This window comes from Mugil cephalus, chromosome 1, assembly GCF_022458985.1.
Source record: "Mugil cephalus isolate CIBA_MC_2020 chromosome 1, CIBA_Mcephalus_1.1, whole genome shotgun sequence".
NCBI classification, from domain to species: Eukaryota; Metazoa; Chordata; class Actinopteri; order Mugiliformes; family Mugilidae; genus Mugil; species Mugil cephalus.
The window spans coordinates 502,062-516,863 of NC_061770.1; the positions used below are offsets into that span (position 1 = coordinate 502,062).

The window sequence follows — 14,802 nt, forward strand, 5'->3', positions numbered from 1 at the left end:
CCTAGAAAGAGCTGTTTCCTCTCAATCTCTAGGGATTGTCTGCAGTTTTTATATTTACATGTACAGTAATTAAAGTGAAGCTGAATTATTTTTTTTTTTCAGATAAAGATAAAGCATATCACTGTTTGATGACTTGTTTAACAAACAATTGTGACCACGAGAGCTGTGATTCATTGAGATATGAATGTGGTTATATATTTCCATGTTTAGTAAGTTCAGTAAGGCATTACCAGACAGCGTAGAAAATGTATACAAGTTTTATAAAAATTGTTTACAAACTAGTCTTGTCGAATGCTATTTATCGACTTCAGCTCTGCCTTTAACAGCATAGTCGTATCTAAACGTGTCATGAAGCTCAGGGTACTTAACATCAGCAACAAGGATGTGTCCTCAGCCCTAAGCTTTTGTCAGGATTGCACGTCAAGCACACCAACACAACCATTAAATTTGCTAACGACACCACTATCATTGGCTGCATCATGCATAGTTATCTGGTATAGCTGAACACAATTGTTGTCGAAATAAGAATCTAGTGACACTACTTTAGGGTTTAATCATGGTATGTGTGTCCTACAACCAATTACAGCCATACTTGCATCAATACAACAGTGTTGATAAGAACTTTTGTTTAAGGCTATTAATTGACATTGTTGCTGCGGTAGAGGAACAAGAGTTGTAGAGTGTGTAGAGAGTCGTCCAACCCCTTCTATCCATCACCCATCTGTGTGATAGGAGGGTTTGAATATACTCTAACTGATCACTACAGACTTAATGTTGTCAACACTCAGTGGTTTTACATTCACGTGAAAAACAAATTATTGCCTTAATCGGATATAACAGGAGAACTTAAGTGCATGTAAACTTATTACTCTGATTAAAATCGGAGTTCTCATTATTCGATTAAGACACCCAGATAATGTGATTGGAATTTGCTCCACAACCGCTACGCTGGCATGTGGCCCCGGAACAAAAACATCCAAGAAAGCCGGTTGCAGAAGAAAAAGACGGTAAACAGAGCCGGTAGAAGATCCATCTGAGGGATAGCGCGCTTCTTATCTGCACCAAATGTTGCCTGAAAATTACGTACCACATTTAAAAATGTACTATTGTACTAAATGTACTACTATGATTGTTGTTTGAAAAGCCGGTCTGCTGCATGAACGACTCGCTTATTATATGATTTACTAGGTCAACCGGAAAGTAGGCACATGGTATTAACCCGCTGAAAAGACAAATATCGCCAACTAGTGTGGAGGAGGAGGACATGTTCCCATCAGTTATTCGATTGTCTTCCACTGCATGTAAACTGGGACAAGGACTGTAGTCAGAAAGTCCAATTTTGAGCATAGCACGATTAAGCTGTGCATGTAAACACACTGACAGAGGCTACATTGGCTAGCACAGTGAGCTAAAGTTGGGCAACATCGGAGAGATCAACATTCCAAAGACAATGAAAAAGGAGATTATGCTGTAAAATAAATCCACTGATCTTATTATCTTTGGAATTATTTTCTCTTCATGTGTTTGGCACTGCCAAGAAATTTACTGGAGGCCAAATACTATTGGGCGTTCATTCTGTGGTGATTTGGCCTTTATACTGCAGTCCTAACCACATAATAGCCACATCAAATCATCAGTATTACCACAGTGGTTTCCTAGTAGCATGTCGTCCAGTCTCTACACACTGTGTGTCTGTAACATAATCTTGCTGTGGTTTGAGTGGTAACCAATAACACATGGGGCCATGGAAGACCACCGGTAAACGGGAAAGTTGTTTATGTGGTTCAGGAAATACTTTTAGAGTTCTTCAGAGGCATACTTAGCTAAACTGCCTGAAAGAAATAGTCTGCAGTATTTGCATAGTTATGCTGAAATTTGAAAAGGGGATACTGATTTGGTTTCATGACTTTTGGGATGAAAAGGTCAAGGCCCCTTCCTGTGGCCAATTTTGATGAGAACAGAAAACATACTATACACATACATAATTAACTCTAATTATTTTACTAATCCTTGTAGTGATTGTAATTGCCCTGTTCAAGTCAATAAAGTGTTTTCCCTTTGCCTTTGGTGGGGGTTCTCTGCTCAAGCATCTTCCCACAGTCATGTGCATGTCACCTGAACCGACTCTTGAAGAAGGTTGACTCTGGTCTGGGCTGCCCTCTTGAGCCTGTGGAGGTGGTGGGATGATCGCAAAGCAGCCATATCTGATAGAAAACCAGTCTCACCCCCTCTATGGTGCTTTAACAGATCTTCAGCAGTTGACTGCTTCCCCAGCACTGTTTGAAGGAGATCCTTCCTTCCCGTGGCAGTACTTCTGGTATTTATTTATTTATTCTTTTATTTTTTCTTTTGTGTACACTGTCCTAACAAAATTATGCTATATGCTGCACATTTCCCCACCGTGTGATAAAAAGATATAGAGTTGTCATATAATGGCTGATCCACATAATGAATATGTTTTTAAAAAATGTAAGCTCAAAGGCAATCTAGTCATAACTGGGGAAAATGATTCTGCGAATCAAGAAAACAGAGACATTTGCTATTGTTCCCATATCAAGTTGGCATCAAAGAGCAGAGGCCTGTATCACGAGCAGCTTCAGCAACAGACTCATTCAACCCCGCTGCTCTAAGGAATGATACATGACATCGTTCCACCCAACTGCAGACTTTAGGCCTTACATCTCATCTACCTCTGTCAGAGCAACCATCACAGAACTCCCTGTCACCTTTTACTACCTGTCACCTTTACACTTCAAGTATACCTTGTATAGTCAAGTACTTATATGCATATATTATACCTAAACGTATATGATATATCATATTATATCCTATCTTGTGTGTGTGTGTGTGTGTGTGTGTGTGTGTGTGTGTGTGTGTGTGTGTATACACACACACACACACATACATACATATATATACACACACACACACATATATATATGTTACCTGCTATTATACTGGTATTATGATATATTCGTCTTATTCCTCTTATTCTTATATATATTATATACTATATATACTATACTACTATCATATACTGTTTAGTTACAATAACATTACCATCATATCATCAGTACTACTGCCATCATCTTGCCACTGCTCCTTATCTACCTATGTATCTTGTGTTTTTTAAGTGTCCTTTTCCTAGTTCCTATTCCTCAGTATTCTATTCTATTGTGTTTTATTGTTCTCAAATACCGGACTGCTATGATGACCTAATTTCCCTTCGGGGATGAATAAAGTAATCTATCTATCTATCTTACTCCAACATATCCAGCTGAATCTGTCCACAACAATGACAATCTGGATAAGCAGTATCATGACGCCGGTTATCAACTCGGTAACTTAACTAAGGTTTGTCTTGTTGTGAATCGGTGAACGTGCACGTATAAGGGCGGGTTCCAAGGCAGAAAGAACTGCATGTCTGTTCCCTGTATGTTCACCGCTGGTGGGGGAGTGGCTTTGCTCCGGTGGAAGTCCACAACCAGCTCTTTGGTTTTTCCCGCATTAATCCGGAGGTGGTTTCACTGGCACCAAGCCACAAAGTTCTGGTTCAGTTCTCGGTACTCCCTTTTGTCTCGGTTGCTGTTGATAAGACCGACAATGACTAATGTGGTCAGAGAACTTCTGTAGGTGACAGTTAGTTGTGTTGTGGGTGAAGTCGGCTGTGTAGATAGTGAAGAGGAGAGGGGCCAGGACCGACCCCTGTGGCGTCCCCGTGCTGCAGGTCACTGTGTCTGACACACAGTCCTTTGTCTTCACAAACAGTGGACTGTTGGACATGAAGTCCAGGAGCCAGGCTGACAGCTGTTGGTGCACTCCCGCGTGGTCCAGCTTATCCCTCAGGAGTTCTGGCTGAATGGTGTCAAAGGCACTGGGGAAATCATAGAACATGATTTTCTCAGTGCTTTCCAGACTTCTCCAGGTGGGACAGGGATCTCTGCATGAGGGAGATGACAGCGTCCTCAGCTCCAATGCCAGGCTGGTAGGCGAACTGCAGAGGGTCAGTGGATGAGCTCACCAGGGGGCGCAGTTGTTGAAGGACCAACCTCTCCAGGGTCTTTGCCAGGTGAGCTGTTAGAGCCACTGGTCGGTAGTCTCTGAAGTCGCTGGGACGAGATGACTTGAGCACCGGTACCACGCAGGATGACTTCCACAGCAGTGGTACCTTCTGCAACCTCAGGCTCATGTTGAAGAGGTGCTCCACAATCCCACACAGTTGGCTGGCGCAGAATTTGAGGAGTCTAGAGCTGATGCCATCTGGACCAGTTGCCTTCTTGTCTGCTCTTATCAGCTGAAAACCGTCCAGTGCAGCATTGGAGTCCGGTGTTTGCTTCGTTAGCCAGGTCTCAGTGAACAGCATCATACTACACTCACGGTATTCCCTTTGATGCCATGTTAGCACCATTAGTTCCTCCATCTTGTTATAGATGGACCTCACATTCCCGGTGATGATGGTGGGGAGGATCGGCTTAAAGTGTTTCCTCTTATTCCAAAACTTTACCCCCGCACGGCTCTTAAAACAAATGCTAGTACATAAAAGCAGTGGGAATTTTTCAAAAGTAGTACAGATTTTAGAATTATTATCAAGTAAATGTAACCAGTTACATTGGAATACAGAACAGGTATCTCACTGTATTCATTCTAACTCTATATGATTGAATGGTTTCTATTGTCATAAGTATAGTTTTTCTGACATCACAGCACATGAGGACTGAGATGGGGAGTCCATACACCCACTGAAAGTCAAAAAAGAAAGGAAAGCTGGGAGAATAATGATTTAGGAAAACCAGAAACAGACCAATACTGGATTTGAACCATACATTTTTCTGCTTCACTACGCAGGCGGACACAGTGCCAAACACAAACAAAAGTGCCTAGAAAACTGTTAAAAAGGATTTAGAACCAAACGTCTATGTGGCGCTGCCTCTAGAGTACCAGTTTGATGTAACAGTGAGTAATAACAGTATTTCTGTGCCAAGGGCAGACACAAGGTCCCAACATGAGTGTATTTTAATAGCAACACATTAAAATAGAGCAGCTTTCATTCTTGGTTCAGGACACGTGGGACTTTCGTCACCACAGGGGCTTCAACAAAGAAGGATGACACAACGGCTATTCAAGGTTTCCCAGTCTTGGATCTCCATAGGTGACAAAACAGTCTTCACAAATTGATGAGATCATGTTGTGATGTTCAAAGAAGCCAGGCTGTCTTTCCATGCAGGCCATTAATGTATCACTAGAGTCAGTTTTGATTAGAAGACTTTCTTTTGGTTACTGTCAACTGTAGTTGATTTACAGTTCCTTTACTTTGCAGCCTCCAAAAGTTGTACATTTTCATCAAATCAAGTTCAAGTTTAGTTTTTAATGTTTTGATAAAAGTTGAAATTGGCCAAAAATTTTCATTGGCAGTTAACAGTTTAATTTTTTTTTGCCTTAAGATTATCATTATTAGGGCTAAGGGGCTTCGCCCGAGGCTCCAGTGTCTACTCATCCTCACCAGGTTAACCTCACTAGGTTAACTGCGCTAAATGTAAGCTAACTATGCTAACTGTAAGCTAATTGTGCTAAATGTAGGCTAACTGTGCTAACTCCCATGTTGACAGAGACGGTACCCCTGGCATTAGCCCCCCATAGCCCTTTCAAAATTTCCCAGAGGGAATTTTCTAGTTATAATTACTGCTCTAATTATAATGTTTTATGGATACTTATATCAGTTTTGATTTTCGAACAGCCTGTTCAGCTTGTTGTTGTTTAAATACTAAAAAGGTAAATTATAGCCTTGAACTTTTTCATAGTAAATAAATTGATCTGAAATAGTTAAACGACTTAACTGACTGAAACACATAAACACAAGAAATTTGGGCTTGTTTGTTAACCAAAGGACAACTTCAACACAAAAAAATTATAAATAAATAAATCTTCAGGACTAAATCTGTTACTGCGAGGTATTCTAATACGAGGAAGTAATTATGATTTGGCTGAGTATGGCTGTATTTAGTTTGACAGTGGCATAGAGGTCACAGCTCATGCTGGTTTCCACTGGAGCATCAAACTCTACATTAAGTTCAGGCACATGAAAAATTCTGTATCCACGTGGTCCTACCTACAAAGCTAAACTTCTCTTTGATTTTGAGAACACTCAGCAATATATGAAAGGAATCCAGGATCAGAGCTCTCATTCTAGCCACCTAGCAACATGATGAGTAAGTTGTTGGAGTCAAAAGGCCAAAGAAGACCCCTACTTGTAAAGGCATGTAAGCAGGGAGTAGATCAGAAATTTAAACAGAGCAATAGATTGAATTCTTACTCTCTCACAAATAGACAGATATAGAGAGAATGGCCCAAATGATCCCATAAACAATTTACTTGCAGTTAAAATTGTGCACATAAAAGTCACAAAAAACACCTAAAACTACATTAACATCCTATCAAATACACACATGTTCAACCTAACAATACATCCTATAGCCTGTCATACATTCCCACTTGCTCAAAATACCTTTGTTATCTTGGGGTGGGCACATCGGCTGTTTCCAGATGTAGCATGCATCCACCCTACACCTTCAGCTAGCTGCAGAGGGAGGTGGGAAATTCCTCCCCCTGCACACATCTGTCTCAGGGAACACTTCTTGTCCTGCACGCACCAACCACATTCAAACTTGGGGTCAGCCTTCAGGCACATTCCACAGCTGTCCCGCAATGCTTTGCACTTGTAGAGGTGAGCTGGTTGAGAGACAGAAAAATACATAATGTATTTTTAAAATAAATGCATAAAAGAGTTTCAGAAAATGTCAGATACATGTTGTTATTCAGCAAAACAGCAACTGTGTTATGAAAAATACATGAGAGAGCCAAAGAACGGCACAAATGAATGTTAATCAGCCACACAATACCTAAAACTTTCAGTGGGTAATTATTACCACTCTGAGGCTGTGACAATGAGAAATAACTGTTTCCACAGATAAGTGTGGAGGGTTTTGAACAAACCACCTAGAGGGAATGAATTCAACAGGTAATGTCTTCTAGTGCCAATAGGGACTGAATAATTAATTGTGTTTAAAAAGTAAGAGAAAAAAAAACATTCCCTCAACTCTGCAGAGTGGAAAAAGTCATTAAAAGTACAAAATGAATAATTAAATAAATAAATAGATAAATTAAAACCTTAAACACCTGAGAATCTGGAGGAGAGGGAGATGAAAGAAAGCAAGGGGGTAAATTTTAGCTGCGATGTTAACAAAGCACCAATGACAATTGTTATGGATTTAAAGATGGTGAGGACCCTTGGGGTGATAGAAAAAGCAAGAGAGGTTGAGAGAATATCAGAGAGAGGCCTTAAACAACAGAGGATGTGAGTGAGAAGCGAAAGCTAACAGGAGAGAGAGTCGCATTCAAACGAGAGCAAGAAGTACCAAATGACTTTTTGTTTTTTCATCTGTTAATTGTCATTTTAATTATCTTAGTTGATGCTATGTCGCCAAATCTGCAGGCAGTGTTTTTTTGTTGTTGCACCTGTTAAACAGATTTGAAATGAGGTGAAGGGCAACGGAGAGGGAAAAAAAAATTAAAGCATCAGAGCACGGAGCAATCTCCTCCCTCCTCTAGAGAGACGTGGGCCAGTCTTCAAAGTGAGCCTCTTTTGTATCTGCCTGCCTCGGCCCTCAGCTCGGCCTAATCTGATTAGTGACGGCTCAGTTTAAAAGTAGCGCACAGTAATTAATCTGAGCCAAATGAATGATTTAATTAACTTTAACATTTCCTCTTTACACTAGGGCCAGGGCTGGGCCAGCGCCAAGCAGTTCTGCCTCAGACAGATGATACAGCTCCAATTCAGAAAGAAAGAGATGGGACGGAATGGGGAGGGATTAATAGAGAATGGAGAGGAAAAAGGAGGAGAACAGGAGGAGATGGTCTGTGTGGTAATTTTTCGAGCAAGGGCAGTTGTATAATCTAAGTTTTAAAGAGTATTAGACTTTTAACAGTAAGCGTTGCATTGAATATATGTAATTGTAACAAGATTTTGGTAAGGCTTTAGCAAAACATGTTGTTTCATAAGTGCAACCACTGGCCTCAGATGCTTTCTGTGTCAAATCCCAGGCACCTCAAAAGTCAGATAGCAAATATAGAATTCTGAAGTCCAATTGAAGTGCAGACGCCAATTACCTCACTAAAAATACAGTACAAAGTAAAAGTAAGACGTCTATCAACCATTAAAATCATCATAACTCACTGAATTTTCAACCGATTTTCAATCTGTTTGGTTTATTATAAATGTCAGACATATATTTTATGATACAATACAGATTGGTTAAATTAAAAATTCCGGTAATGTGCAACGCCATTGAAAGGCTTGTAGGTATTTGGCAAAATGGATTGATATTAACACTAAAAACTATAATAATGATATATTTTGATAACACAATTATCTCACCACATCATTGATGAGCACGTTTTATATTTTTTGAGTTCACGTTCTCTCCGTTATTTTATGCCAGATCTCCATTAAACAGTGGTGTGGTGTAGTAGAATGTCTGTGTGGATGAGAGGAGACAGGTGTGTTAATGAGGGAGACTCTGGTCATGAAGTTTATACAGTTAATACCGATGTTTACATCAGATTGCTGCTCTCTGTGTGTGTGTGTGTGTGTGTGTGTGTGTGTGTGTGTTTGCGGTATTGCCCCAGACTGCTTTGTTATGGGATACAGATATAGTACAGTTGCACTGTTGCACAGTTTTGGCCCCTGTCTTCCAAGTGACACAATATGTTTATGAAACAGTGTTTTGAGTAAATAACAGAAAAGTATCTTTAAACATATTGGAATGTAGTGTACACATGTATGTATGTGAAAACTTCAAATAAAGATATTTTAGTGTTTTTAAACTTAAATTAATAGGGCAACAACCTTAAAAAGGTCATTTGGGGCTACTGTAATTTATCTCAAAATTAATAGACTTCCTTAACATAATTTATATTTTAATAAGTATCAGTAATTAAATTAAGAAATATAGACTTATGTGTCCTTTCATTTTTTGTAAACCATTTTTAAATAAATTTTATCTATAATGGCAGTGTCTCCCTCATAAAGCCGTTATATATACATCTTTTACTCTAGAATTCATAAAACTGTTTCAAAATGTGTACAGATAGTATCCACTTATACATGCTATACCAATGATTAATATTTGGACCAAAACTGATAGACATTAAATTTTGAATTTAGTACAGAATTGCCAATCGTTCGTTACCCCACATGACAAGTGGTCGCCCCAAATGATGAGAAACAGTAAGCAGTTAAGGCTATTCAGTAATTTACAGAGTTGAGACAAATTTAAAAATGTTTTATTAAATAATCAGCATATAACTATTTTCATTTCATTTTCATTTGACACATCATGGAATAAAATTCCACAAATGTTGGAAATGTTTTTGTATTTTGTGTTATAATTTAACTTTATGACATGGAGTGCTGGACTGAAATTTTCTTTTCAACGAGTGTGCCATTATTAACAATAACATAAAGGTTGCCAACCCCTAGTCTTAGATATTTGACAACGAAATTCACTATCAAATTGTTAATTTGCAGCCTCCTTCTCTCTCCTATTTTAAGGCGTTTGGTGAAGTTGTTAAATGCTGTCGAGAGGTTCTGGACCATTGCTCTGCCTTTTCAGATGATGTGCATTACAGTAGGAATAAAAGACATTCCCACGTCAGTAATGTAATGTGAAAGGGGCTTTAGTCATACCCAGCATCTGTGCTCTGTGGAATTCAATTTGGTTGCCATCAGTGAACTCTTTAGAGTGCACTATCACACCTGTTATAAAAGATCTTGACAGCAAAATAACGCAAGGATGAACAGTAAACAGTGATTGCAGTATTTGACAATAATGCACTGTACTCAGTAGACACTGACCATGGGTTGTATTGCTCAGTTATCTAATTAGGAAAAAGTCATCACATCTATAGTTCAGAGTGACAGTATAGGATTTTATTACCTGACACACAAAAACGGGATTACTTATTTTGTTGTTACAGCTACCATACTTCTCAGCACATGCTAAACACAAAATGTTTAATCCCCTGAGAAGATTCCCCAGAACAGACAGACATCCTTAAAAGAGCACATATAAAACAAAATATTGCAGACAGAAGAATTGGGTCGCAACCGATAAGCAACCCATCTCAAAGTAACCTTCTAAATGAACAGCATGTCTGACATCCATCAAAATGAGGTCAGATAGTACACAATGGGAAGTGGTAGTTAATCTGATTCTGCATATGTGTTTGGAGCAAAACACCATGGTACGACACACTTGAGAGCATGACTTATATTATCCTGTGTAATGAAACATCTAAAATCATTAGGCTCCACCACAATTTGGAAATGGTGATTGTTTTCCATGTCATGCACAAATATCGATTAAACATATTAAATGCTATCCCTTTCTGTCACTTTTAGTTTTTCTTTATCAATCCCTTTATTCACATCTACCCCACCTCCCAAGATTACGTCAATATATCAATCCATCATGCACCTATACCTCTTCCACTCCGTCCCTTTCTTCTGTCTATTGCATTCTCCATTTATTTATCTTTTTCTATTCATTTCTGGATGGATGCTTGTTTGTTGTCCTTCCAAACAATGGCACACTTTCACCTTTCCCTATGATCGCTGTAAAAAATAAATTACAGATTTCTTATGAAGCTGCACACGTTGTTGTTACTTCCCAGAAACTCATTACGACCAATAAACAAGCAGGGCCAATTCACTCGTTTTGCAGTATCTGGCAGTAGGAGGGACTGCGAAAGAGATGTTCTACCTTGAATGTTGAATGGGTTGTCGATCACAAAGTTTCCATTCCACACCACAGAGAGGTCAACAGGTAGGTCACTGATATCACTGCCCTCGTAGTCATACTGTGACAGAGAACGACAAGGTGTTAAAAGTTGCTGATTTATAATGGATTAAGTGCAAACTGGCAATTGCATGAAATATTGTTTTATTTGCATAGTGATACACCCCAACTTCATTGCAGGCAGCAATACAGCCCAAGAAAGCATGCATGCATTAACCCATATTCATCAAAACAGTCATATTTCATAAATACACACAAAGAAATAACAGATGGGTTTTCATTTGAGCGGGCAAGGAAGAATGGAGGCGGGGAGAGGAGATGAGCAGAGCAGAACAGATGAAAAATACAGGACAGCTGACGTAAAGAAAATGGGGTGGAAGATGTGAAGAAGAGAAGAAGGAAGGGAAGTACAGGAAGAGAGGTGGTCAGTGAGAGGAAGCCATGAACCCTAATTTTTCTGAGAGGATCTTATTGATTAACACACGAGCTAAGTGGTGTGATAAGAATAAGGGAGAAATAAGATGCGGTATAAAATGAAATAGCCAATTCTAATAAGGTTTGACACACACACACAAACACAGACACACACTTACGATATAAGATATAAGCTGAACTTTTCTTCACTCTACTCTGAGTTTTCCTTGATGAAAATTTATTTAGGCAAGTTAATATCCCAATTCAATACTGAATCGCACTAAAGTACTTGGGAAATGTCAAGGACATAGAACATAGAATTGAAAACATGATTACAGACTGGGATGCAAGAATTTCCAATTTTATTTGACATTTGAAGTAATGCGAATAACGGTAAGTAGAGCTTCATGTTAGTCGAGCAAATGCTAATTTTAGCTTATCAGCAAATGTGCTACAACTAATGTTAACTATACTGCATGTTCTGTGTGTGCCATCCAGTTGATATGTACTTCTGAAAGAGTAGATGTTGCTATCCATTGTCAACATAGGCCCACACAGGTGTATGTATAAAGCTTGTTACACAAGATTACATTAACAAAATGACCTTGGGAGTTCTCACAACTTGTCCTCGACAAGTTGTCTGGTTACTGTTCAGGTTCAAAACTTCAACTTAAAAGCTGCAAGATTTAGCTGCTAAACTACGTCATGACTATGTCACGGCAACCTCTGGCATAGCCAGTCATAGCTAGAATCGGATAAGTATGATTAATATTTTCAAACTGAAATGCATGTTTGTTTTCCAGCTAGGCAGAACTTTGGCTTGCATAACACAAAACTCATCTGTTAAATCTTTGTGTTGTGTTGGTGACCATTCAGGACATAGTTGTAGCTATCTAAGTATTTTATGTCCTCATTTTCTCTTAAGTGTACACGCTTGATTTCTCAAACAGGTGTCCGACCATTGCACACTAGCTAATCATCTCAGATCGTCCATCCATTGTGTTATTTAGTATGGGTCGTCCATTGTGGTCCCGTTGATTAATGTTCATCAAGCTGTACATATCAAGCTGCAAATATTTTGCAGAAGTACCGTGCAGCCTGACATCAGCCTGACTGTTAATTTTGACTGTTAATGAGGACTGTAAGTGATGCTGTTCTCATGTCCTTATTCCTATGTTCACTTCATTATATAAGAATGATTGTTACACTTCGACTTACTCTACCAGTCAAAAGTTTGGTCATACCTTGTCATTCAGTGTTTTTTCCTTACGTTTGCTACGTTATATTTCATAGATACATACTAAAGACATGCTGGAGTCAGGTTGGTACACAGCTGACAGCCCTATATGACAGCTGTTGAGGTGTGATGGTGTGGGGGTGCTTTGCTGGTGACACTGTGGATTTATTCAAAATTGAAGGCATGCTGAACCACCATGGCTACCACAGCATCCTGCAGAGACCTGAAATTCAATCCGGTTTGTATTTAGTTGGACCATCATTTATTTTTCAACAGGACAATGACCTCAAACACACCTCCTGGCTGTTTAAGGTCTATTTGACCAAGAAGGAGAGTACTGTGAGATATTATCTGGACCCCACAGTCACCTGACCTAAACCCAAATGAGATGTTTTTGGATGAGACGGACAGGAGAGTGAAGGCAAAAGGGCCAACGAGTGCTCAGCATCTCTGAGAAGTCCTTCAAGACTGTTAGAAAACCATTTTAGCTCTTCATGAAGCTCTTCAAGGAAATGCCAAGAGCATGCAAAGCGGTAACCCAAGCAAAATGTGGCAATTTTTAAGAATCTAAAATATAAAACATATTTTTTGAGTTATTTCACACTTTTTTTTGTTTACTATATAATTCCATATGTGTTCATTCATAGTTGTGATGCCTTCAACGAGAATCTACAATGTAAATTGTCATGAAAATAAAGAAAAACTATTAAATGAGAAGGTGTGTCCAAACATTTGACTAGTAGATATGGATACACTGCTCACTGCCTCATCATATTTGACTTCACATCCTTAATTTAAGACTTAATTTAAGGCTTAATTTAAATTACTTTTTTAGCTGATACTTGGAGAATCGATTAACTTGTTAATATGCAGCTCAAAAAAATTAAACAGACAAACAGACATTTTTTTGTTTTGTTTTTTATAAATATCTTACACCACAAGGATAGAACATATTGAAACAGATGTATAACATATCAAGATACACATTCATCCTCAAAGTACATATGAATGCAATGTTCATCAGAATAATTGATGCAATAATTTCACCATTGCAATCCCACCTCATCCACCCTCTTTTCTAACTTCAAAAAATACACACCATTTTTAATCCAAAGAGAAAAGAAAGGAGGAACATGTTGTTTCCATTTGAAAAGTATCGCATGTCTTGCAAGGAGTGCAGTGAAAGCCATGATAACATGCGTGGTAAAGCAGCACAAAGATCTTCAGATGATAAACCAAACAGGGAACAGAGCAGACTGGGATCAACATGAGTTCTGAACATCTCACTAAAGGCTTCAAAGATAGGAGTCGGACAAAGCTTGTGATTTGTGTCAAAAAAAACAGTTTTGTTCGTTTTTCTAACTTAACATTTGATAAAGTTAGCCCTTGAGTACTTCAATCATAAGTGTCTACCAGGGAACCATACTGCCATCCAGGGGCTGGCTAAGGAAATGTCTTTGGGACGTAATTTCATGTAAAGTTTTCATGCCAAGATGATGATGTTTCATTGAAAGTGTTTGATCTCATGTCTCTCTCATCCTACTTCTGAGTTTAACATTGTGAGAAGTACAACTGTTATTTAATACTCTTAAAACTAAAATTTTATTTTAACTGTCAAGACAGTCACGCTTTAGTAATATTTTTGTAGATATTTTCGACCGGCCATCTGAAGTATTTTTCATTTCCATTATTGACAACCAGTTTTCAACACACCATCAAACTCTGCTACGCGGCAACTTCTTAAGTGCAATTTTGTCCACTTTGTCTATGTAATACTGAGGAAAACTCTGCTGTAGCTGACGCTGAGGTCTGGACCTGGATCCATCAACCTATCCATCAATCTACTCTGAACGCTTCAGAACCGCTTGTTTCCCCAACGCTACCACTGTGGAAGATCGAGCTCTCCAGGACAGCGTTTGGTCACCCGATCCAGTTGTTAGGAGCAGTATCCAAGGAATTCCCATAAGTAGACTTTGACTTCATATTTGAGCAGAGTTGATATGTGTTATGAAACGTGTTAAGGTTTTGTTTGCGTCCTCTTTTTGTTCATACTTCCCACTTTTGTTAAACTCATTTATTTCGGTATTCTCATCATTTTCCATTACTCTGTTATATTATTCATCATATTGTTTATTATTCATAAAAAAATATCGCTGTACTGAGAGCTGACGCCTCAGATATGATGAGATTGATTAATTACTACTAATTAATACTGATCCAATGTTAATTGATTAATTCTTACAGTGTACAGCGTACTCTGTAAATGGTGCCCCCTTTCAACTTTCGCTTAATTGTTTA

The 14,802-nt window shown here is 38.7% G+C and overlaps 1 protein-coding gene across 2 annotated transcripts in view; it reads right to left on the reverse strand.

Moving 5' to 3' along the window:
• LOC125013276 (plexin-A1-like) overlaps nucleotides 1-14,802 on the reverse strand; it is a 286,335-nt gene that overhangs the window by 75,578 nt on the left and 195,955 nt on the right. For both annotated transcript variants that reach the window (XM_047593791.1, XM_047593782.1), the window contains exons 11-12: nucleotides 10,818-10,914; nucleotides 6,503-6,726 (exon numbers count right to left, since the gene is read on the reverse strand). In XM_047593791.1, coding sequence (XP_047449747.1) covers nucleotides 6,503-6,726; nucleotides 10,818-10,914 — 321 coding nt within the window. The remainder of the gene's footprint in view (nucleotides 1-6,502; nucleotides 6,727-10,817; nucleotides 10,915-14,802) is intronic.